Source organism: Punica granatum, chromosome 3, assembly GCF_007655135.1.
Source record: "Punica granatum isolate Tunisia-2019 chromosome 3, ASM765513v2, whole genome shotgun sequence".
Lineage (NCBI taxonomy): Eukaryota > Viridiplantae > Streptophyta > Magnoliopsida > Myrtales > Lythraceae > Punica > Punica granatum.
Window position 1 is genome coordinate 22,408,469 of NC_045129.1, and position 25,001 is coordinate 22,433,469.

A 25,001-nucleotide genomic window follows, 5' to 3' on the forward strand; every position below is an offset into this window, starting at 1 on the left:
CGAGGAAAGCAGTAAAGTGGACGCGAAGTCCGGAAAGTAATAAAGTTACTAGGCAGAAGTCCGTGGAAAGCAGTAAAGTTACTAGGCCGAAGCCCGTGGAAAGCAGTAAAGTGGACGCGAAGTCCGGAAAGCAATAAAGTTACTAGGCCGAAGCCCGTGGAAAGCAGTAAAGTTACTATGCCGAAGCCCGAGGAAAGCAATAAAGTGGACGCGAAGTCCATGGACGCGAAGTCCGGAAAGTAATAAAGTTACTAGGCAGAAGCCCGTGGAAAGCAGTAAAGTTACTAGGCCGAAGCCCGTGGAAAGCAGTAAAGTGGACGCGAAATCCAGAAAGCAATAAAGTTACTAGGCCGAAGCCCGTGGAAAGCAGTAAAGTTACTATGCCGAAGCCCGAGGAAAGCAGTAAAGTGGACGCGAAGTCCGGAAAGCAATAAAGTTACTAGGCCGAAGCCCGTGGAAAGCAGTAAAGTTACTATGCCGAAGCCCGAGGAAAGCAATAAAGTGGACGCGAAGTCCATGGACGCGAAGTCCGGAAAGTAATAAAGTTACTAGGCCGAAGCCCGTGGAAAGCAGTAAAGTTACTAGGCCGAAGCCCGTGGAAATCAGTAAAGTGGACGCGAAGTCCGGAAAGCAATAAAGTTACTAGGCCGAAGCCCGTGGAAAGTAGTAAAGTGGACGCGAAGTCCGAAAAGCAATAAAGTTATTAGGCCGAAGCCCGTGGAAAGCAGTAAAGTGGACGCGAATCCAGAAAGCCATAAAGTTACTAGGCCGAAGCCTGTGGAAAGCAGTAAACTGGACGCGAAGTCCATGAACGCGAAGTCCTGAAAGCAATAAAGTTATTAGGCCGAAGCCTGTGGAAAGCAGTAAAGTGGACGAGAAGTCCGGAAAGCAATAAAGTTACTAGGCCGAAACCCGTGGAAAGCAGTAAAGTTACTAGGCCGAAGCTCGTGGAAAGCAGTAAAGTGGACGCGAAGTCCGGAAATTAATAAAGTTACTAGGCCGAAGTACGTGGAAAACAGTAAAGTTACTAGGCCGAAGCTCGTGGAAAGCAGTAAAGTAGACGCGAAGTCCGGAAAGCAATAAAGTTACTAGGCCGAAGTACGTGGAAAACAGTAAAGTTACTAGGCCGAAGCCCGTGGAAAGCAGTAAAGTGGACGCGAAGTCCGGAAAGCAATAAAGTTACTAGGCCGAAGCCCGTGGAAAGCAGTAAAGTTACTAGGCCGAAGCCTGTGGAAAGCAGTAAAGTGGACGCGAAGTCCATGAACGCGAAGTCCTGAAAGCAATAAAGTTATTAGGCCGAAGACCGTGGAAAGCAGTAAAGTGGACGCGAAGTCCGGAAAGTCATAAAGTTACTAGGCCGAAGCCCATGGCAAGTAGTAAACTTACTAGGCCGAAGCCCGTGGAAAGTAGTAAAGTGGACGCGAAGTCCGGAAATTAATAAAGTTACTAGGCCGAAGTCAGTGGAAAGCAGTAAAGTTACTAGGCCGAAGCCCGTGGAAAGCAGTAAAGTGGACGCGAAGTCTGGAAATTAATAAAGTTACTAGGCCGAAGTCTGTGGAAAGCAGTTAAGTTACTAGGCCGAAGCCCGTGGAAAGCAGTAAAGTGGACGCGAAGTCCGGAAAGCAATAAAGTTACTAGGCCGAAGCCCGTGGAAAGCAGTAAAGTGGACGCGAAGTCCGGAAAGCAATAAAGTTACTAGGCCGAAGCCCGTGGAAAGCAGTAAAGTTACTATGCCAAAGCCCGAGGAAAGCAGTAAAGTGGACGCGAAGTCCATGGACGCGTAGTCCGGAAAGTAATAAAGTTACTAGGCCGAAGCCCGTGGAAAGCAGTAAAGTTACTAGGCCGAAGCCCGTGGAAATCAGTAAAGTGGACGCGAAGTCCGGAAAGCAATAAAGTTACTAGGCCGAAGCCTGTGGAAAGCAGTAAAGTGGACGCGAAGTCCATGAACGCGAAGTCCTGAAAGCAATAAAGTTATTAGGCCGAAGCCTGTGGAAAGCAGTAAAGTGGACGCGAAGTCCGGAAAGCAATAAAGTTACTAGGCCGAAGCCCGTGGAAAGCAGTAAAGTGGACGCGAAGTCCGGAAAGCAATAAAGTTACTAGGCCGAAACTCGTGGAAAGCAGTAAAGTGGACGCGAAGTCCGGAAATTAATAAAGTTACTAGGCCGAAGCCCGTGGAAAGCGGTAAAGTTACTAGGCCGAAGCTCGTGGAAAGCAGTAAAGTAGACGCGAAGTCCGGAAAGCAATAAAGTTACAAGGCCGAAGCCCCTGGAAAGCAGTAAAGTTACTAGGCCGAAACCCGTGGAAAACAGTAAAGTGGACGCGAAGTCCATGGACGCGAAGTCCGGAAAGCAATAAAGTTACTAGGCCGAAGCCTGTGGAAAGCAGGAAAGTGGGCGCGAAGTCCATGGACGCGAAGTCCGGAAAGTAATAAAGTTACTACGCCGAAGCCCGTGGAAAGCAGTAAACTTACTAGGCCGAAGCCCGTGGAAAGCAGTAAAGTGGACGCGAAGTCCGGAAAGCAATAAAGTTACTAGGCCGAACCCCGTGGAAAGCAGTAAAGTTACTAGGCCGAAGCCCGTGGAAAGCAGTAAAGTGGACGCGAAGTCCGGAAAGCAATAAAGTTACTAGGCCGAAACCCGTGGAAAGCAGTAAAGTTACTAGGCCGAAGCTCGTGGAAAGCAGTAAAGTGGACGCGAAGTCCATGGACGCGAAGTCCGGAAAGCAATAAAGTTACAAGGCCGAAGCCCGTGGAAAGCTGTAAAAGTTATTAGGCCGAAACCCGTGGAAAGCAGTAAAGTGGACGCGAAGTCCAGAAAGCAATAAAGTTACTAGGCCGAAACCCGTGGAAAGCAGTAAAGTTACTACGCCGAAGCCCGAGGAAAGCAGTAAAGTGGACGCGAAGTCCATGGACGCGAAGTCCGGAACGTACTAAAGTTACTTGGCCGAAACCCGTGGAAAGCAGTAAAGTTACTAGGCCGAAGCCCGTGGAAATCAGTAAAGTGGACGCGAAGTCCGGAAAGCAATAAAGTTACTAGGTCGAAGCCCGTGGAAAGCAGTAAAGTTACTAGGACGAAGCCCGTGGAAAGCAGTAAAGTGGACGCGAAGTCCGGAAAGTAATAAAGTTACTAGGCCGAAGCCCGAGGAAAGCAGTAAAGTGGACGCGAAGTCCATGGACGCGAAGTCCGGAAAGTAATAAAGTTACTAGGCCGAAGCCCGTGGAAAGCAGTAAAGTGGACGCGAAGTCCGGAAAGCAATAATGTTACTAGGCCGAAACCCGTGGAAAGCAGTAAAGTGGACGCGAAGTCCGGAAAGTGATAAAGTTACTAGGCCGAAGCCCGTGGAAAGCAGTAAAGTTACTAGGCCGAAGCCCGTGGAAAGCAGTAAAGTGGACGCGAAGTCCGGAAAGCAATAAAGTTACTAGGCCGAAACCCGTGGAAAGCAGTAAAGTTACTAGGCCGAAGCTCGTGGAAAGCAGTAAAGTGGACGCGAAGTCCGGAAAGCAATAAAGTTACAAGGCCGAAGCCCGTGGAAAGCTGTAAAGTTATTAGGCCGAAACCCGTGGAAAGCAGTAAAGTGGACGCGAAGTCCAGAAAGCAATAAAGTTACTAGGCCGAAACCCGTGGAAAGCAGTAAAGTTACTACGCCGAAGCCCGAGGAAAGCAGTAAAGTGGACGCGAAGTCCATGGACGCGAAGTCCGGAACGTACTAAAGTTACTTGGCCGAAACCCGTGGAAAGCAGTAAAGTTACTAGGCCGAAGCCCGTGGAAATCAGTAAAGTGGACGCGAAGTCCGGAAAGCAATAAAGTTACTAGGTCGAAGCCCGTGGAAAGCAGTAAAGTTACTAGGACGAAGCCCGTGGAAAGCAGTAAAGTGGACGCGAAGTCCGGAAAGTAATAAAGTTACTAGGCCGAAGCCCGAGGAAAGCAGTAAAGTGGACGCGAAGTCCATGGACGCGAAGTCCGGAAAGTAATAAAGTTACTAGGCCGAAGCCCGTGGAAAGCAGTAAAGTGGACGCGAAGTCCGGAAAGCAATAATGTTACTAGGCCGAAACCCGTGGAAAGCAGTAAAGTGGACGCGAAGTCCGGAAAGTGATAAAGTTACTAGGCCGAAGCCCGTGGAAAGCAGTAAAGTTACTAGGCCGAAGCCCGTGGAAAGCAGTAAAGTGGACGCGAAGTCCGGAAAGCAATAAAGTTACTAGGCCGAAGCCCGTGGGAAGCAGTAAAGTTACTAGGCCGAAGCCCGAGGAAAGCAGTAAAGTGGACGCGAAGTCCATGGACGCGAAGTCCGGAGAGTAATAAAGTTACTAGGCCGAAGCCCGTGGAAAGCAGTAAAGTTACTAGGCCGAAGCCCGTGGAAATCAGTAAAGTGGACGCGAAGTCCGGAAAGCAATAAAGTTACTAGGCCGAAGCCCGTGGAAAGCAGTGAAGTTACTAGGCCGAAGACCGTGGAAAACAGTAAAGTTACTAGGCCGAAGCCCGTGGAAAACAGTAAAGTGGACGCGAAGTCCGGAAAGCAATAAAGTTATTAGGCCGAAGCCCGTGGAAAGCAGTAAAGTGGACGCGATTCTAGAAAGCAATAAAGTTACTAGGCCGAAGCCCGTGGAAAGCAGTAAAGTTACTAGGCCGAAACCTGTGGAAAGCAGTAAAGTGGACGCGAAGTCCATGAACGCGAAGTCCTGAAAACAATAAAGTTATTAGGCCGAAGCCCGTGGAAAGCAGTAAAGTGGACGCGAAGTCCATGGACGCGAAGTCCGGAAAGTCATAAAGTTACTAGGCCGAAGCCCGTGGCAAGTAGTAAACTTACTAGGCCGAAGCCCGTGGAAAGTAGTAAAGTGGACGCGAAGTCCGGAAATTAATAAAGTTACTAGGCCGAAGTCTGTGGAAAGCAGTAAAGTTACTAGGCCGAAGCCCGTGGAAAGCAGTAAAGTGGACGCGAAGTCTGGAAATTAATAAAGTTACTAGGCCGAAGTCTGTGGAAAGCAGTAAAGTTACTAGGCCGAAGCCCGTGGAAAGCAGTAAAGTGGACGCGAAGTCTGGAAATTAATAAAGTTACTAGGCCGAAGTCTGTGGAAAGCAGTAAAGTTACTAGGCCGAAGCCCGTGGAAAGCAGTAAAGTGGACGCGAAGTCCGGAAAGCAATAAAGTTACTAGGCCGAAGCCCGTGGAAAGCAGTAAAGTTACTATGCCGAAGCCCGAGGAAAGCAATAAAGTGGACGCGAAGTCCATGGACGCGAAGTCCGGAAAGTAATAAAGTTACTAGGCAGAAGCCCGTGGAAAGCAGTAAAGTTACTAGGCCGAAGCCCGTGGAAAGCAGTAAAGTGGACGCGAAATCCAGAAAGCAATAAAGTTACTAGGCCGAAGCCCGTGGAAAGCAGTAAAGTTACTATGCCGAAGCCCGAGGAAAGCAGTAAAGTGGACGCGAAGTCCATGGACGCGAAGTCCGGAAAGTAATAAAGTTACTAGGCCGAAGCCCGTGGAAAGCAGTAAAGTTACTAGGCCGAAGCCCGTGGAAATCAGTAAAGTGGACGCGAAGTCCGGAAAGCAATAAAGTTACTAGGCCGAAGCCCGTGGAAAGTAGTAAAGTGGACGCGAAGTCCGAAAAGCAATAAAGTTATTAGGCCGAAGCCCGTGGAAAGCAGTAAAGTGGACGCGAAGTCCAGAAAGCCATAAAGTTACTAGGCCGAAGCCTGTGGAAAGCAGTAAAGTTACTAGGCCGAAGCCCGTGGAAAGCAGTAAAGTGGACGCGAAGTCTGGAAATTAATAAAGTTACTAGGCCGAAGTCTGTGGAAAGCAGTAAAGTTACTAGGCCGAAGCTCGTGGAAAGCAGTAAAGTAGACGCGAAGTCCGGAAAGCAATAAAGTTACTAGGTCGAAGCCCGTGGAAAGCAGTAAAGTGGACGCGAAGTCCGGAAAGCAATAAAGTTTCTAGGCCGAAACCCGTGGAAAGCAATAAAGTTACTAGGCCGAAACCCGAGGAAAGCAGTAAAGTGGACGCGAAGTCCGGAAAGTAATAAAGTTACTAGGCAGAAGTCCGTGGAAAGCAGTAAAGTTATTAGGCCGAAGCCCGTGGAAAGCAGTAAAGTGGACGCGAAGTCCGGAAAGCAATAAAGTTACTAGGCCGAAGCCCGTGGAAAGCAGTAAAGTTACTATGCCGAAGCCCGAGGAAAGCAATAAAGTGGACGCGAAGTCCATGGACGCGAAGTCCGGAAAGTAATAAAGTTACTAGGCAGAAGCCCGTGGAAAGCAGTAAAGTTACTAGGCCGAAGCCCGTGGAAAGCAGTAAAGTGGACGCGAAATCCAGAAAGCAATAAAGTTACTAGGCCGAAGCCCGTGGAAAGCAGTAAAGTTACTATGCCGAAGCCCGAGGAAAGCAGTAAAGTGGACGCGAAGTCCATGGACGCGAAGTCCGGAAAGTAATAAAGTTACTAGGCCGAAGCCCGTGGAAAGCAGTAAAGTTACTAGGCCGAAGCCCGTGGAAATCAGTAAAGTGGACGCGAAGTCCGGAAAGCAATAAAGTTACTAGGCCGAAGCCCGTGGAAAGTAGTAAAGTGGACGCGAAGTCCGAAAAGCAATAAAGTTATTAGGCCGAAGCCCGTGGAAAGCAGTAAAGTGGACGCGAAGTCCAGAAAGCCATAAAGTTACTAGGCCGAAGCCTGTGGAAAGCAGTAAAGTGGACGCGAAGTCCATGAACGCGAAGTCCTGAAAGCAATAAAGTTATTAGGCCGAAGCCTGTGGAAAGCAGTAAAGTGGACGAGAAGTCCGGAAAGCAATAAAGTTACTAGGCCGAAACCCGTGGAAAGCAGTAAAGTTACTAGGCCGAAGCTCGTGGAAAGCAGTAAAGTGGACGCGAAGTCCGGAAATTAATAAAGTTACTAGGCCGAAGCCCGTGGAAAGCGGTAAAGTTACTAGGCCGAAGCTCGTGGAAAGCAGTAAAGTAGACGCGAAGTCCGGAAAGCAATAAAGTTACTAGGCCGAAGTACGTGGAAAACAGTAAAGTTACTAGGCCGAAGCCCGTGGAAAGCAGTAAAGTGGACGCGAAGTCCGGAAAGCAATAAAGTTACTAGGCCGAAGCCCGTGGAAAGCAGTAAAGTTACTAGGCCGAAGACCGTGGAAAGCAGTAAAGTGGACGCGAAGTCCGGAAAGTCATAAAGTTACTAGGCCGAAGCCCATGGCAAGTAGTAAACTTACTAGGCCGAAGCCCGTGGAAAGTAGTAAAGTGGACGCGAAGTCCGGAAATTAATAAAGTTACTAGGCCGAAGTCAGTGGAAAGCAGTAAAGTTACTAGGCCGAAGCCCGTGGAAAGCAGTAAAGTGGACGCGAAGTCTGGAAATTAATAAAGTTACTAGGCCGAAGTCTGTGGAAAGCAGTTAAGTTACTAGGCCGAAGCCCGTGGAAAGCAGTAAAGTGGACGCGAAGTCCGGAAAGCAATAAAGTTACCAGGCCGAAGCCCGTGGAAAGCAGTAAAGTGGACGCGAAGTCCGGAAAGCAATAAAGTTACTAGGCCGAAGCCCGTGGAAAGCAGTAAAGTTACTATGCCGAAGCCCGAGGAAAGCAGTAAAGTGGACGCGAAGTCCATGGACGCGTAGTCCGGAAAGTAATAAAGTTACTAGGCCGAAGCCCGTGGAAAGCAGTAAAGTTACTAGGCCGAAGCCCGTGGAAATCAGTAAAGTGGACGCGAAGTCCGGAAAGCAATAAAGTTACTAGGCCGATGCCCGTGGAAAGTAGTAAAGTGGACGCGAAGTCCATGAACGCGAAGTCCTGAAAGCAATAAAGTTATTAGGCCGAAGCCTGTGGAAAGCAGTAAAGTGGACGCGAAGTCCGGAAAGCAATAAAGTTACTAGGCCGAAGCCCGTGGAAAGCAGTAAAGTGGACGCGAAGTCCGGAAAGCAATAAAGTTACTAGGCCGAAACTCGTGGAAAGCAGTAAAGTGGACGCGAAGTCCGGAAATTAATAAAGTTACTAGGCCGAAGCCCGTGGAAAGCGGTAAAGTTACTAGGCCGAAGCTCGTGGAAAGCAGTAAAGTAGACGCGAAGTCCGGAAAGCAATAAAGTTACTAGACCGAAGTACGTGGAAAGCAGTAAAGTTACTAGGCCGAAGCCCGTGGAAAGCAGTAAAGTGGACGCGAAGTCCGGAAAGCAATAAAGTTACAAGGCCGAAGCCCCTGGAAAGCAGTAAAGTTACTAGGCCGAAACCCGTGGAAAACAGTAAAGTGGACGCGAAGTCCATGGACGCGAAGTCCGGAAAGCAATAAAGTTACTAGGCCGAAGCCTGTGGAAAGCAGGAAAGTGGGCGCATGTCCATGGACGCGAAGTCCGGAAAGTAATAAAGTTACTACGCCGAAGCCCGTGGAAAGCAGTAAACTTACTAGGCCGAAGCCCGTGGAAAGCAGTAAAGTGGACGCTAAGTCCGGAAATTAATAAAGTTACTAGGCCAATGTTCTTGGAATGCAGTAATGTTACTAGGCCGAAGCCCGTGGAAAACAGTAAAGTGGACGCGAAGTCCGGAAAGCAATAAAGTTACTAGGCCGAACCCCGTGGAAAGCAGTAAAGTTACTAGGCCGAAGCCCGTGGAAAGCAGTAAAGTGGACGCGAAGTCCGGAAAGCAATAAAGTTACTAGGCCGAAACCCGTGGAAAGCAGTAAAGTTACTAGGCCGAAGCTCGTGGAAAGCAGTAAAGTGGACGCGAAGTCCATGGACGCGAAGTCCGGAAAGCAATAAAGTTACAAGGCCGAAGCCCGTGGAAAGCTGTAAAGTTACTAGGCCGAAACCCGTGGAAAGCAGTAAAGTGGACGCGAAGTCCGGAAAGCAATAAAGTTACTAGGCCGAAACCCGTGGAAAGCAGTAAAGTTACTACGCCGAAGCCCGAGGAAAGCAGTAAAGTGGACGCGAAGTCCATGGACGCGAAGTCCGGAACGTACTAAAGTTACTTGGCCGAAACCCGTGGAAAGCAGTAAAGTTACTAGGCCGAAGCCCGTGGAAATCAGTAAAGTGGACGCGAAGTCCGGAAAGCAATAAAGTTACTAGGTCGAAGCCCGTGGAAAGCAGTAAAGTTACTAGGACGAAGCCCGTGGAAAGCAGTAAAGTGGACGCGAAGTCCATGGACGCGAAGTCCGGAAAGAAATAAAGTTACTAGGCCGAAGCCCGTGGCAGGTAGTAAAGTTACTATGCCGAAGCCCGTGGAAAGCAGTAAAGTGGACGCGAAGTCCGGAAAGCAATAATGTTACTAGGCCGAAACCCGTGGAAAGCAGTAATGTTACTAGGCCGAAGCCCGAGGAAAGGAGTAAAGTGGACGCGAAGTCCGGAAAGTGATAAAGTTACTAGGCCGAAGCCCGTGGAAAGCAGTAAAGTGGACGCGAAGTCCGGAAAGCAATAAAGTTACTAGGCCGAAGCCCGTGGGAAGCAGTAAAGTTACTAGGCCGAAGCCCGAGGAAAGCAGTAAAATGGACGCGAAGTCCATGGACGCGAAGTCCGGAAAGTAATAAAGTTACTAGGCGGAAGCCCGTGGAAAGCAGTAAAGTGGACGCGAAGTCCGGAAAGCAATAATGTTACTAGGCCGAAACCCGTGGAAAGCAGTAAAGTTACTAGGCCGAAACCCGAGGAAAGCAGTAAAGTGGACGCGAAGTCCGGAAAGTGATAAAGTTACTAGGCCGAAGCCCGTGGAAAGCAGTAAAGTTACTAGGCCGAAGCCCGTGGAAAGCAGTAAAGTGGACGCGAAGTCCGGAAAGCAATAAAGTTACTAGGCCGAAGCCCGTGGGAAGCAGTAAAGTTACTAGGCCGAAGCCCGAGGAAAGCAGTAAAGTGGACGCGAAGTCCATGGACGCGAAGTCCGGAAAGTAATAAAGTTACTAGGCCGAAGCCCGTGGAAAGCAGTAAAGTTACTAGGCCGAAGCCCGTGGAAATCAGTAAAGTGGACGCGAAGTCCGGAAAGCAATAAAGTTACTAGGCCGAAGCCCGTGGAAAGCAGTAAAGTTACTAGGCCGAAGCCCGTGGAAAGCAGTAAAGTGGACGCGAAGTCCGGAAAGCAATAAAGTTATTAGGCCGAAGCCCGTGGAAAGCAGTAAAGTGGACGCGAAGTCCAGAAAGCAATAAAGTTACTAGGCCGAAGCCCGTGGAAAGCAGTAAAGTTACTAGGCCGAAGCCTGTGGAAAGCAGTAAAGTGGACGCGAAGTCCATGAACGCGAAGTCCTGAAAGCAATAAAGTTATTAGGCCGAAGCCCGTGGAAAGCAGTAAAGTGGACGCGAAGTCCATGGACGCGAAGTCCGGAAAGTCATAAAGTTACTAGGCCGAAACCCGTGGCAAGTAGTAAACTTACTAGGCCGAAGCCCGTGGAAAGTAGTAAAGTGGACGCGAAGTCCGGAAATTAATAAAGTTACTAGGCCGAAGTCTGTGGAAAGCAGTAAAGTTACTAGGCCGAAACCCGTGGAAAGCAGTAAAGTGGACGCGAAGTCCGGAAAGCAATAAAGTTACTAGGCCGAAGCCCGTGGAAAGCAGTAAAGTTACTAGGCCGAAACCCGTGGAAAACAGTAAAGTGGACGCGAAGTCCATGGACGCGAAGTCCGGAAAGCAATAAAGTTACTAGGCCGAAGCCTGTGGAAAGTAGGAAAGTGGGCGCGAAGTCCATGGACGCGAAGTCCGGAAAGTAATAAAGTTACTACGCCGAAGCCCGTGGAAAGCAGTAAAGTTACTAGGCCGAAGCCCGTGGAAAGCAGTAAAGTGGACGCTAAGTCCGGAAATTAATAAAGTTACTAGGCCGATGTTCTTGGAATGCAGTAAAGTTACTAGGCCGAAACCCGTGGAAAGCAGTAAAGTGGACGCGAAGTCCGGAAAGCAATAAAGTTACTAGGCCGAACCCCGTGGAAAGCAGTAAAGTTACTAGGCCGAAGCCCGTGGAAAGCAGTAAAGTGGACGCGAAGTCCGGAAAGCAATAAAGTTACTAGGCCGAAACCCGTGGAAAGCAGTAAAGTTACTAGGCCGAAGCTCGTGGAAAGCAGTAAAGTGGACGCGAAGTCCGGAAAGCAATAAAGTTACAAGGCCGAAGCCCGTGGAAAGCTGTAAAGTTACTAGGCCGAAACCCGTGGAAAGCAGTAAAGTGGACGCGAAGTCCGGAAAGCAATAAAGTTACTAGGCCGAAACCCGTGGAAAGCAGTAAAGTTACTACGCCGAAGCCCGAGGAAAGCAGTAAAGTGGACGCGAAGTCCATGGACGCGAAGTCCGGAAAGTAATAAAGTTACTTGGCCGAAACCCGTGGAAAGCAGTAAAGTTACTAGGCCGAAGCCCGTGGAAATCAGTAAAGTGGACGCGAAGTCCGGAAAGCAATAAAGTTACTATGTCGAAGCCCGTGGAAAGCGGTAAAGTTACTAGGCCGAAGCCCGTGGAAATCAGTAAAGTGGACGCGAAGTCCGGAAAGCAATAAAGTTACTAGGCCGAAACCCGTGGAAAGCAGTAAAGTTACTAGGCCGAAGCTCGTGGAAATCAGTAAAGTGGACGCGAAGTCCATGGACGCGAAGTCCGGAAAGCAATAAAGTTACTAGGCCGAAGCCCAGTAAAGTGGACGCGAAGTCCATGTAAAGCAATAAAGTTACTAGGCCGAAGCCCGTGTAAAGCAGTAAAATTACTAGGCCGAAGCCCGTGGAAAGTAGTAAAGTGAACGATATGCAAGGGGGAGTAGAGGCGGGGATCCGCGTTAGGTGATGTGCTAGAGGTGTTGGCAGAGGCAGATTGTCCCGCCCCGAGTCGGGCTTGTTATTTTTCGTTCCCTCGAACTAGGGCCAAGAGGATTCTTTGTCATGTCCTCCGTTTGGTTCAAAACCCCGATCTGTCGCGCAAGCCAATCGTGCATTCGTCAAGAAAGAGATGCCCCTTGGGGTTCCATGCGTATCTGCAGAGAAGAACATAACTCTTCGTTAGCCATGTGAACAGTGGTGCGCGCCAAGTGTACAGGGCTGATGCTGTCCCAGAGGTGTCGATCTGCTGTAGATTGGCGTTGCTTCTGCGATAAAGTTGCTTCGTCGATACTTTGCCCTTGGTGTGGCAGTGTGTTTGATCTGCCGGAAGCCGGCTTTGCTACTGGGGCAGTTAGTCGTTGCTTTGCCTGATGTCAGCTCTGTCGCAGTGGCGATTGTAGTTCGCTAGGGATACCCGGTCGTGCGATGAGGGACTCGGACTCTGGGGTAGAGTGCCTACGTATCCCGAGGAGTCAGGAATCAGAGTCTGCCGTAGTTCCCGCGTTTGTTGTACTTGTGATCCTGACATCATTAGTAAGTCATGGGGGTTATTAACAACGTGTAAGCACGGATAAAAAGATGTCTTTGAGACGCACGCTCTTCAGTTTCGGGTTGCCTGAGCGACCCGCAAAGAGTTTTTGTTTTAGCGATGCGAATGGGATCCCGCTTTCAGAGGCCTCGATGCAAGGCCTCCGGGGCTCCTGTTGGCCTTACATGGGCATATCGAGATGTTCTCAAAGGTGCCCAAGTGGCTCTATCGGTTGTTCGACGCGCCCGTGAACTTAGGACCCTTCTCATCATGGTACCGTAGGGCGGCTGCATTTGTAATCCGCATGCGGAATTTTGTTCAAATTTGGTCAGACCTCGGTCTAGTCATTTCCAAAGTGTTATGACTAGACTCCCGGGAAGAAATGTCTAGGATTTTGGCTTTGCGGTAGCCGATTGAAGGGTGGCCGTGACCCGTTAGAGTTATGTGAATGACAAAGGAAAAAGAGAAAGCTTGGGGAGCACGTTGCCCTAGGCTAAAAGGATACACGGGTTCACGTCTGCAGTGAGATGTACCCCCTTCTCTTCCGCCCTTCGGTTGGTGTTGGCTGTCTTGAACTGTTTGGATTGCGTGCTTGGTCGCCCGCTGTGCTTGAAGAAGAATCCGCCTTGGACGGTTGAGTTCGGTAAGAGAGCCGATCGGGGATCGTGTTGGAGTAGATAACCTGGCCATTTCCCTTGGGGATCCCTGGTCCGCGCAGTGTGCGAAGGCCCAGGGGACTATTTTGTTTATCTCTCATTTTACTCTCCTTTTGCTACGGTCACCCGCTTCAGAGCCGTACCTCTCAACCTAAAGGGGATGAACTCTCCTTTTGCCACGACCGCCCGCCTCGGGATTTTCAGTCGTGCCTCTCTTTTGCCCTAACTTTTGCCTAGATCGCCCCATGGGGTTTTCAACCTAGCAGGCTCGATTCTTTTGTCTCTCGAGTTTGCAAGGGCGAAGGTTTCGAATAATTCGACCTCCAAGTGCGTTACGTTCTGTCTCCGTCGAGGAGTTGCGACTGTTGCTTCCCTTTTTGTCGGGATTCATTCATTTCTTTTGGATTGGGGGTGCCGGTGCTTTTGGTGAACCTCGGCATTGCCCCATTTTTTGTTGGAGGGTTTTTCCCGGTTCTTTTCTCTCTCTCTTCTCTTCTTTGTTGGCAGGTTTTTCCCGCGTCTTTTCGCACTTTTTTTTTCGCAGCTGGGGTCCGTATTGTGCCCCTTGTATTTGTTTGAAACTCCTCGACTTTGCATCGCCGAGGCCACTTTCGTTTGCTTAGCCCCGTGGAGACTTGATGTACTTCGTTGTCCTAGCCCAATTTTGTGATGGCTGGTTTTCTCAAAAGACTGATTCTTGTGCACTCGAAAGCCGAACTTCGCGTCTTTTGTCCTTGCAAACTTTACAAGTACTTTCCCCTATTGTCTAAAAAGAAAACAAAATTGCCCCAGGAGTGTGGGTGACCAAGGTTGCTTCGCGTGAATGTTGGACGAGGATGCCCCGGTCTTTGTGATTTGTGTCGGGTGTCTTGTACAATCATCGTCCCCGATTGTGCTTGTGGCTCCAGCATCAGTTGTACGCCGGAAAGGTGTGTTCTCGAAGCCGATAGGCATGTTTGTTTGTTGATTGAGACGGTTGCGCTGAAGGCATGCGGCTCGTTCGGATGCTTCTGTCGTCGGCTTCATAGGGGGTACCTCCTTGTCGGGCCCTTCCCTACTAAAGTATAGGAAGAAAGACCCGATAGGAGTTCTCGAGGAGGTGTGAACCCGCGCATCGCTCTTCGCCCGCAACTTGCGTGTCCCTATGAAGGATGACAAAGAGGATGATGCATTAGGCGATTATGCGGTGGAATATGTGGAAAGAAATGTAAGGTGGACCCATGGGAAATTCCTTCATCCAGCGCGCGACCCATGGGGTGCCGCACGTGGGGGACACTCAATTCCGAGATCTAGTCATCGCCACCTTGGAGTGGGCAGACCGTGGCTAGGGGCCACATAGGTGTACTTTCCCCAATTGCTGGTTGGCATGCGCAGCCGTCATAGGGAAGGCTCGAGAAGCCGGATCCCATGAGGACAGACGAATCGAACAATTCCGACAGAACCAACAGGGCATCTTCGAGGCTGTCCTAGTGCGCCTGTGAAGGGTTCGTTCATGCCGGGAGCTTGTTTGGGAATGCATATAAATGTAAAAGAGAGTTTAGGGAAGAGTGCATGTTGCCCCAGTGGCTGGTTGATGGCCATAGTGGAGGGTGGGCAGGGATCATTCTCCGGTCGGAGATGTGACCGTGCTAGTGACTTTCGCGGCGGGTGGGCAGGGCCATGCTTTGTTCGTCGGAGCTGTTGCTTGTGATCTTTTGCGGTTGAAGGATTAGACTTGCTCCTCGGAGTATTGCTTGGATGAATTTGAATCCAAGTCGATTTTGAATTTTAGATGAGCCTGAAAGCAGTAAACGCGAGGTGTCAAAACCTGAAAGCAGTAAATGTAGGACCGAGGCCCGAAAGCAGTAAATGCGGGACCGAGGCCCGATGCGGGGCCGAAGCCCAAAAGCGGGGCCGAAGCCCGATGCAGGGCCGAAACCCAAAAGTGAATGCAGGGCCGGAGGCCGATGTGAGGTCGAAGCCTAATGCAGTAAATGTGGGGCCGGAGCCCGATGCAGGGCCGGAGCCCAATGCGGGGCCGAAGCCCAATAAAATAAATGCGGGGCCGGAGCCCGATGCGAGGCTGAAGCTCTATGCAATGAATGCGGGGTCGGAGCCCGATGTGGGGTCGAAGCCCAATGCAGTAAATGCGGGGCTGGAGCCCGACGTGGGGTCGAAGCCCAATGCAGTAAATGCGGGGCCGGGGCCCGATGCAGGGCTGAAGCCAGATTCGGGGCCAAAGCCCAATGCAATAAATGCGGGGTTGATAGGAAAGTGCGAGAAATGTGAAAGCAAAGGTCAATGCTGAGGAATAGCGCAAGGCGCTGCAATGCGGTGACTCCGATTTGCTTGCGGTCTTGCTTTGTGGAGCAGGGATGGGGACTTAGTGTTGAAATCCCAAGGAGCTGGATGGATGGGAGACGTTTGTTGTCTCAATTGTGGTCGATCAGTATTCAGGCTGTCTTCTTGTGTAGAATTTCCTACAATGGGAAAAGAAAACAATGAAGGAGTAAACTATATTCGCGATTTTAGCGTAAGGGCTTAGGGGATTGAACTAGCCTGGTAGGCGTCGTGCGAGCACGCCGAGGGTGTGTGCATGGATAAGGTGGAGGCATGCTCGCACGACGCGGAAGGACCCACTCGGTTGTGCTGGTGGATGTGCTCGGTTGCACGAAGAGATGTGTGCTCAATTATGCAATGACGTTTGGCTGCGCTGGATTAGTGAGAAGCTAGCTTTGCTTGGGAAGATGGATCGGTCCTCGGGCCATGGCTCGCCTTGCCGTGGAGGGAGGATGAAGGTCGTGGTCGATCTACCTGTGAAAGAGGTCCTCACTCACTTGTATGGTGGGATGTTGGTTGTTATGCGAAATAGTAAATGAACAGAATGCATACGATGCGTGTATTTTCAAAAGCTAATGTTGTCATTTACATTGACTCGAAAGGTCTAAAGTGCAATGTAAATCTTGTAAAATAAAGTCCTAAGCTGATCTTCCACCACACTCGGAGTCTGAGCGAGCACAACCTCGGAAAGCATTGGTTCTAGGTGAGGGCCCTGCGAAGATATCTATCATATAGTGCATGTGTGGTCTTCCACGAGCCCTCTTCCTAGACCTCTCCAGGGTTGCGTTCGCTCAAGCGAGCTCCTGACCGCATCTCTGCATCTTGGCACGGGTTTGGGAGAGCTCCCTCTGAGGTGGTTGGCCGGCGAGTTCTTCGTTTCTCAGCGACCTCTCGGTGATCGAACCTAGTGTTGATGAGGTCGATCATGCTGTCCCAGAGTATACGCCATCTGCATTTCGTGGCGGGTCGGTGAGGTCCTTGTGTGCTGGTGGACTCTGTCGAGGCGCGGGCAGGAGGCTGAGCGAGGCGTCCCTTACCAAGACGACAGGAAAATCCGCTTAGGACTCGTCAACATGAATGACATCCTATTTTTTGAAAATTGCATGATGCATGTGTGCGAAGAGAGTAAATGCCCACGGCTTAATAGAAATTACATGTACATCGCTCTTGAAATGGAAAAGACTCAAGTGGCACGCTGCCCGACTCGATGGACTGTTGTCAGCGTCGGGTTGAAGGCTTGCATGGAGGCATAGCACGATGCATGGTTCGGTGCTACAAGGACCGTGCTATCTATGGATGGGGGCTCCCGACTCAAGGGTGTGAATTCCTTGAAATCGAGCGAGGATCTTTGGGGGCCGGTTCGGTGGCATTGCCGACTCGATCCGTTCCCTTACTCGGAACCTCTGACTAACCTAGCTTCCTATTTTGGCGCCCGTGGGATTTCGGACAAGGCACCTAAAGATAGCATGATATGCAATGCATGCGTGAAATAAATGTGCGTAAGTAGATAAGCGGTAAACGACGGAAAGCAGTAAATAAACAAGCAAGCAAGCAAACGGGATTGAGCCCAAACCCTCTAGATGTCCCCAGTGGAGTCGCCAAGCTGTGCGCACCCGAATTTCATCTCGTCAGGGCACGCATGCGCGCGCCTAAGCAAACGCGGCTTTGGAGTGTCCACCTTCCCGGGGACGCGCGACGGACGCACGTGAGAAGGAGTCGCCACTTGCCATTTTACGACCCGAAGGTCGAGGGCCGGCAAGTTACCCGGGTCTAGGGGTACGGGGTACACCTAAATGCTAAGGCAATGGTCGTACGGAACCGGAAATTCCGAATTCGGGGGTTCTATTACATGTGGGCCTATATCCCGCACGCCCTTTCGGTACTCTAGCTTGCTAGGCTTGCCATTTTGTTTATTTACCGCGTGGTTTAGAGTTGCGCTCGACTCGCCCGTTTTGACACCGTAAATTCGATGAATTGATCAAGTTGGGCCAAGAGTCCGAAAGATGAGTAGACTTGTGCATCGAGGAGTCGGTTCACTATCTTAGCGTTACAGTTCATCGAACCGTGATGGTCGATTCCCTGCGTGAACCGAAACCACGAGTATCCAAGCTTACTCACCCTTTGGTAGCGATAGACCAACTTAACCGATCCAGCATTCGGACCTCTCGCTCACTGATCGGGGATCCTTACAAGGAAATGAATGAACATACAAATAGAATCCTCACAATGTTCTCTCGAACAATTACAAAGTATAACCGAATAAGTAAATGGATCCCGATCGGTTTGCATTGGGCCACTATTCCGCTCCGGCTCACCGTGTATTTTGAATAACCGATAAGTGAATTAAGGCAACGCGGGCTCAAGGAGTCGGGGGTCGGGTCCGATCGATCAAACGGTTTGCAGGAGAATCGGTTGATTCCCACCGTAACCGTTGGGTCGATCGAGCTCCCGGGTGATATCTAGATCCGTTTCACACGCCCAATCCAAATTGCCTTTCACATAGGCCGTGTTCGGAGTGTAACGGTGAATCGAGGCTAGATCCCATTCCGCGCTCGGGTTGCACGTGCTCGGTGAATTAGGAGGCGTTGGACCTCGTGTTTGGTGGTTTGGGGCATTAGACCCCGTGTAACACGCGACCTATGGGCTCGGGCCCGAATTGCGACAAATAAGCAAAAACAAGAATAAAACAGAAGAAAACTGATAAAACTGATGAAATACAGACAACAACTGATAAGTATCGGTGAATACAGACGAGTTGTGTATTAGGCCGAATGTACGTGATTTAATCAGTTATTAACCGGGGTTGATTAGCAAGCAATGTATCTAACCTAGGCAGATATAGATGGTGGATTAGAATAGGGTTCTAAGCCAATTACATGTGTGTGTTTGTTTTAAGACTCTTATTCAGTGAGGTGACACTGCGGTTTCACCGAATTAGCCAAACTCGTGTTTTGACTTTAGATTGGAATATATCATTCCGCTTATCCATTATCTAATGTTTAATTAAGCCAAATGCATGATTAATCCGGTTTTTCGTGTTTCGTAAATGAAATGAAATGTTCACCACCGAATCTACGGTAGAAAGATAGAAACACCGAAAGTGAACGGAATGGGCCGTGCGAATGAAACTCGCACCCAAACGGGTTGCCCTTTCCCGCCCATAGATCGAGGTGTTTCCAACTCCCTAACGCCTAGGGTATCGGTGAATCACGGAATGACGATTATGCCCTTGGATAAAATTGCGATGTCCGTATGTAAATTGGAGATCACGTCACACGAAGAAATCTAAGGAGGACTCACGCGTCTTGACTCGAGCCGCCTCAAATCGGGCCCGGACTTGAGTCATAGCACGCAAGTACTCGTTAGACATCAATTCTATTCGTGTTACGTGTCTCGGTGTTTTGAAATTGTGATCTTTTAAGGAAAAGGGCATTCCCGCCGTTCCGTGAACCATCGATGCGTTTACGAATTAAGGATCGATTAACCCAATTATTTAGTCCAAGTGATTTAATTAATCGAGTGGCACGTCCCGTTTCCCGTTTGTGAAGTGGTTTAATGATTGAGACCTCAAACCTCAATTGTTATGGATCAATGAAATGATTGTTCGATATTAACGTATCTAGCATACGAATTAACATGAAACCAACGATTAAATGAAAATTGTGATTACAATCAATTCCAAGAATCGGTTTTGACCGTTTCTTGCATGCATAAAACATCAAACACGATGACAACGTGCATTTTTACATAGCCGGTGCCGCCATGATCTTAGGAACGCAATTAAACATACAAACAAGCACAAGCACGATATTTAGAGGAATCGATAAAAGGACACCGACTCATGGGAAGCAAAAAATGTAAAAACTCGGGAAATGACTTGAGTCGGGAAAAGGAGGCCATCCATGGCCAGAGGAAGCCAAGAGGGGCTCTCGGCCACCTCCCTTGGGGCGAGGCCGAGAGGCTCCCTTGGTTCGCCCGAGCCAACGATATCTCCTCGACTCCGATTCAAGCTATTTCCCGACATGCTAGCACTATAAACGATGAAGACATGCATAATACGATGTAAAAACACATAAAAACATAAACTTGCATGTGAATCGGTCATGGACCGCCTTATCGCCCCACAAACACAAAGAAAACGTAAAAGTCCTAACTTCTCTGAGTCAGGAGTGATTATACCTAGCCCCGGGATGCGGGAAAGAGTCGGAGAAGTGGCAAAGGGAGTCGGGAGACTCGGCTGGAACGAACAGACCCGAATCAGTGAAGTCGGGTCGGCGGCAGACCCGACTGGCAGTCCGGCTTGTCGGGGCTGTACCGGTTGATCGGGATGGAATTTTCGTGCGGGGCCAGTTGCATTGGATTCCCAAGAGACCAAGGATCGCGTCCGCGGTGGTTTCGGGAGGAGAGCACGCGTAGATTTTCCGGAAATCAAAAACGAAGTAGGGTCAGTAACAAAAAGACAGACCCAGTCGGGTCAAAACAGACCCGACTGGCACGCGATGAAGAAATGGGTCCATAGGAGGGTCCCGGTTGTCTTTTGATGCGAGGTCAATGGCATTGGACTCCTAACTGACTGAGGATCATGCCTGCGGTGGTTTCATGAGGATTGGACATGTAGATTTTCTGAAAATCAAAAACAAAGTCGGTTTAGCTAGCGGAAAACAGAACCAACTGGGCGGAACTGACCCGACTGGGCAGATCGGAAAGAAATGGCTGTCCCGGAGGCTCCCGGTGGTATTTTGCTGCAAGGTTTGTGGCATTGGACTCCTAACTGACTGAGGATCATGTTGATAGGTGGCTCGTAGCGAGATTCAACCCGAGCTGACCTATGCATCCCTGCAAAATTCGGGTTAGAAAAGACGACCAGAGGAAAAAAAAACCTGACTGGTACCCGATGAAGAAACGACTCTACGGGAGGCTCCCGGTGGTCTTTTGGTGCGAGATCGGTGGCATTGGACTCCTAACTGAGTGAGGATCATACCTACAGTGGTTTCATGAGGATTAGACATGTCTATTTTCCTGAAAGATGCAAAGAAAACCGGTAAAAAACTGGAAAAATCTGTGAAGGGAGAAAGGAGAGAAAAGGCGGTGGTGCACGGTTGAACGGCTCTCAGCACGCGACCACCTTGTCACGAGGAAGAGTGAGGGTTGTGAGGAACCCCTATGAAGTGATGGCACGACTCGCCATGGTCGTGGGAAGAAATGGCGTGCCAAGGATCCCGGGGTGGCCGTGGAAACCCGTTTCTGCACTGTTTCTGCTACCTGCTGAAACGGTGTGTTGGAGGCTTCAAATGCTAAAACTAGGTTCGGAAATGGATTTAGAAGGTCGAAAACATGTGGGGTAAAAAGTTTGGTCAAGGCTCGAGCAAAGTTGGGGGGGCGGGACTCGCCTAGGAACCGGGAAAGTACCTAGAGGCCCGATTCTGAAATGTTCTAGATCTGCATGCTGAGAGCTTCAAATGCTGAAACTAACACCGGAAATGGACTCGGGAGGTCGAATACATGTGGGATATGAAGTTTGGTCAAGTTTGGTTCGGTTTGGGTGGCGGTCGCCGGAAAACGGTTGAGTTTTCCGGCAATTATGCCTTGGTTTCGGGCTGAGGGGAGGCTGGACGAATTGCTGAAATGTGCTGAAGTTGAGAGGGCTTGGAGAGGGTTTCCTAGAGTGAGAAAGCTAGAGAGATGATGGAAGTTGAGTTGTGATTAAGTTAATGACCCAATGGACTTATAAATGCAAGCTTAATGACAAGATTGAGTGAAGTTAAGTGTAATTAAATGGTGCTTAGGGCATCCGAATTTCTTAAGAGGGATTAAGGAGGGGAAGCTGTCTTGAAAAGTTGATGGGAGGTGATGGATGGGAGAAGGGAAGTGATGGGTGTAAGAAGATATTTTGAAAATGTGTGGTGGAGGCTCATTTGGCTTGCTTCTAGAGAGGAGCCATGGCTTGTGGCTTGGCTTGGCTCGGCTTGGCTTGGCTAGCTCAAGGGTCCCACTTAACTAGGAGAAAAGCCGGAAGAAACTCGAGGCTCGATTGGTTGCGCGCTCGATTTTCGTGGTTCACTTGAACGACGAATTATCGATGTGCTCGCGAATACGGTTTTAATGAGCCTAATATTGACATGTTTCTTGAAAGCAATTGCTCGGGTGACTCGGGGACTCGAAAGCCGGTTTTGCTCCGTTTGGATGATCGGAGCGAAGTTGTCCGCTTCTGACGCCTATTTGCACTTCTGCGTGTTGTAAGGCTCGCACCGGTATATTTTTGGCATTGAGCGGAACGGTTTACTCTCCGACCCCGGTTGGGGATCGATAACCGGAGATGACCTAGGAATCCGCGAATGGGGCTTTCTCAGTGTTTCCCGAGTGTTCTTATGTGTTCGGAGACCACTGTGATCTCCGTTTGTCAAAAATGAGTCCCGAAGGCTTGTCGGGAAGCGTTCGTGACCATTGAAACGTCACTCGGGAGATCGGTATGATTTGCTTGGTCCGAACCGAAATAATTTCCTAGCCCTTGGGGGTTATTGGGAGTGGGTGGTGCAAAGCTCGGACGTCAACATTTTCCCAAATGAGCTCTGAGCACAAGATTCCCCGTGAAAGGGGCCCTTTTGTTACTGGAATGGTACTCGAGAAACCTGGATGGATTATGCAATGCGATCGGGATTTATCTCCCAAGCCCTTGAGGTCCCTGGGATTGATTGGCGTAAATTTCGTGCACTGGCGATTTGTTAAAAGGGTTTCCGGCTATGTTTTTCTGTAGAAAATGACCCCTTTTTCTCGGGTCGGGATCCACTCGGGAGACCAAGATGAACCCCGAAACGCAGTCTGAATCCTGTTCCATGATCCTGGTGGTCCTTGGGTGTGTGCAGGCTTGTTTCCAGGTGCCGTTTATCTGTTCGTGAATCGAGCCTCTCGGGAGCTCTGTCAGAAAAGGCGTCCGTGAAAGATCGAGGTATCCCGGCTCATGTGGTTTGCCCCGGAAATGCGTCCGGACGTGTCATTGGTCACTTTGGCACTGAGAGGGATTTTTGGAGTCCCATATTGGGTACCTTTCGGTGCTTCGGTGACTCGATGATGAATAGTGCCACAGTGCCAGCCCCGTCGTTTTCGGGGTTCTTTGTCTGTTTGTTCATTTTGATGGCTTTCCTCCGTTTTTCTCAGTGGCCTAGCTCTTTCTCCTATTGCTCGTGACCCCGTGCCCGCCTATTTGCCTCTGACTGCCGGGTGATGAATAATGTCCCGGGCTTCGATCGGGAACCCTCGTGTGGGAAGCCGGTAGGCCAAAATGGGGTGCTGACAGTGACGGCATACACGGTTGGCAAGGCGTCGGTCGTGTCGTCGAAGTCCGAGGAAGGGCCGTCAGAGGTGCTTCCGATGATGAGTGGAGGCTCGGGGAAGAAATGTGATAGCGGGGGGACCGGAATGCCCCTGTTGAGCCTACCATAGCGTATGGCGAGGCGGTGGAGATGGTTGCCCCGGCGGGCCTCAATAATTTCATGGCAGGGGGGGCGAAAGCCAAGTCCCCTCCTGTGCTTGTACACTTCAACTTCGACAGGGCGATTGATTCCTTGTCCGCGTGCCCCAAGGCCGGTGCCGGGAATGTAATTGTGGCGCAAAAGGACCTTCCCTATCATGCGGTCAGCGCGGGACGGCCCGACCTCTCCGTAATCCCGAATAACGGAGATGGTCTCGAAGGAGTGGAAGGGCAGGTTTTCGTCGTCTCCGACGCTGATGTAAGGAACCGCCGTCTCCTTGTAGATGGCGTAATCCTCATCCCCTTTGACCGTGATGATCTTCTCCTCGACGATGAATTTTACCTTCTGATGTAGCGAGGACGGAATGGCGCCGGCCGAATGGATCCAAGGCCTCCCAAGTAGTAAGCTGAAGGCGTTTGGGATGTCTAACACTTGGAATGTGACGCTGAAGGAGCATGGGCCGATATCTATGAGGAGGTCGATTTCTCCGTTCACCTCTCTCCTCGAACCATCGAAGGCTCGGACCGCTGTCTTGCTAGGACGGATGCGGTTGAGATCCACATTCATCTGCTTCAAAGTGGTCACCGGGCATACGTTGAGCGCGGAGCCGTTGTCGATCATGACTCGGCCAACGATATGGTTGTTGCACTTGCAAACGATGTGCAGTGCCCGGAAATGCGCGCATCCTTCAGAGGGGAGCTCATCGTCCGAAAACGAGATGGTACTGGAGAAAATGGAGTTGATGGTTTCCTCTATCCGGTCCGGGGGCGTCCCTTTGGGGACTTGCGCAGCCGTCAGGACCCGTATGAGGGCTTCCTTATGAGGTTCCGAGTTGAGTAGGAGGGCAAGCAACGAGATGTGGGCCGGAGATTTGGCCATCTGCTCCACCACCTTATACTCGCTCGCTTTGATGACTTTCATGAAGGCTTCGGCCTCCTCTTTAGTCACCTTCTTGGACGGAGTAGGCAGGGTCCTAGGCCTCGTCTCCTCTTCGGCAACGGGCGCCTTCCCTTTGTCGGTGGTCGTCGGGTTCTCGTACAGCCGCCTTGAGCGGGTTATGCCCATGACACCGAATTGCCGCTCCAGGTTCCCGACACTTCCCTCATAGGTCCAGGGGATCCTATCGGTTGAGTATGGCTCCCGGGCGGGAACGTCTATGACAAGCGGGGCATGAGGTGCGTCTACCCCGGCGAACCCGACTGCGACTTCTACCGGTACGTATTCAATCACAACGGGGGAGGGCCCATCTTGTTCGCCTTCGCCCTCGCTTGACGTGCACACGGTGATCATGTTGATGGAAGGCCCCGGAGCCGATCCATGGTCGGGGAGAGGATTGGCTTGTACGTTCGGAAGCCTTACAGCATTGAATACGAGCTCCTTCGCATCGATCATCTCCTGGATACTCTCCCTCAATCTCCAACAAGTGTCCAGGGTGTGCCCTGGTGCACCCTGATGGTATTCGCACTGCTTGCTTTGATCTTGGATGGTTGGATCGAAGCTTGGGCCGGGCGCTATTGTCCCGATCTTATCACGAATTTGCCGGTAGATGTGGGAAAGCGGGACCGGCAGGGCCGGGTATTGTCGGCGGGGTCGCGGTTGTGCTGCACCGCCTTGTTGACTTTGCAGGGGCGGGACTCGTTGTGTCGACTGAGAAGCCCTAGGAACAGGGGGTTGGTATTGAGGGGCTTGGGACGGAGTAGGGGCATAATGGTGGACGACAGGCGACGGCGCCGCAGATGGGGGTGGAGGCGGTAGTGCGGAATAGTAGATTGGTTGGGTAGAGGCTTGAGGCCGATATTGAGGCGCCTGCGGGGCGTAGGAGGGGGCCGTGGGAGGCCCCGCCGTGTAGTTCATCGAATATTGTTGAGGGACCTGTTGGGTCGTGTTGACGGTATTCACCGTAACTTCCTTTCCCCTTCTCCCGCTTGAAGACGATGATGTCGTGGGGACCTTCTTCGACGACTCATCTCCTTTGCTGGTGGGGTCCTCCATCCTTCCGAGCTTGATGCCCAAATCCAGCTTTTTACCGGCCTCGATGAGGTCGGAGAACGACGAAGTGTGCGCTAACAGGTGTGAATAGTACACTCCTCTTAGCGTGGAGTGGAACAATTGGATCTGTTGCGCCTCGCTGATTGGAGGGATGTGCTTTACTGCTTGGGCCCGCCACTTGGCAGGATACTCCTCAAACTTTTGGCCCCGCGCCATTTCTTCGTGCTTAACTCCAACAGGGTGGGAGGCATTTCTGCGCAATACCGGTACTGGTTGGTGAACTTCCGAGAGAGGTCCTCCCACGTTAGGATGTCTTCGG

At 50.5% G+C, this 25,001-nt stretch overlaps 1 protein-coding gene across 1 annotated transcript in view; it reads right to left on the reverse strand.

Moving 5' to 3' along the window:
* The window catches only part of LOC116200462 (altered inheritance of mitochondria protein 3-like), a 63,310-nt gene extending 38,625 nt beyond the window's left edge, over positions 1-24,685 (reverse strand). The window contains exon 1 of the mRNA XM_031531311.1: positions 23,642-24,685. Coding sequence (XP_031387171.1) covers positions 23,642-24,685 — 1,044 coding nt within the window. The remainder of the gene's footprint in view (positions 1-23,641) is intronic.
* Positions 24,686-25,001: the final 316 nt, after the last annotated feature.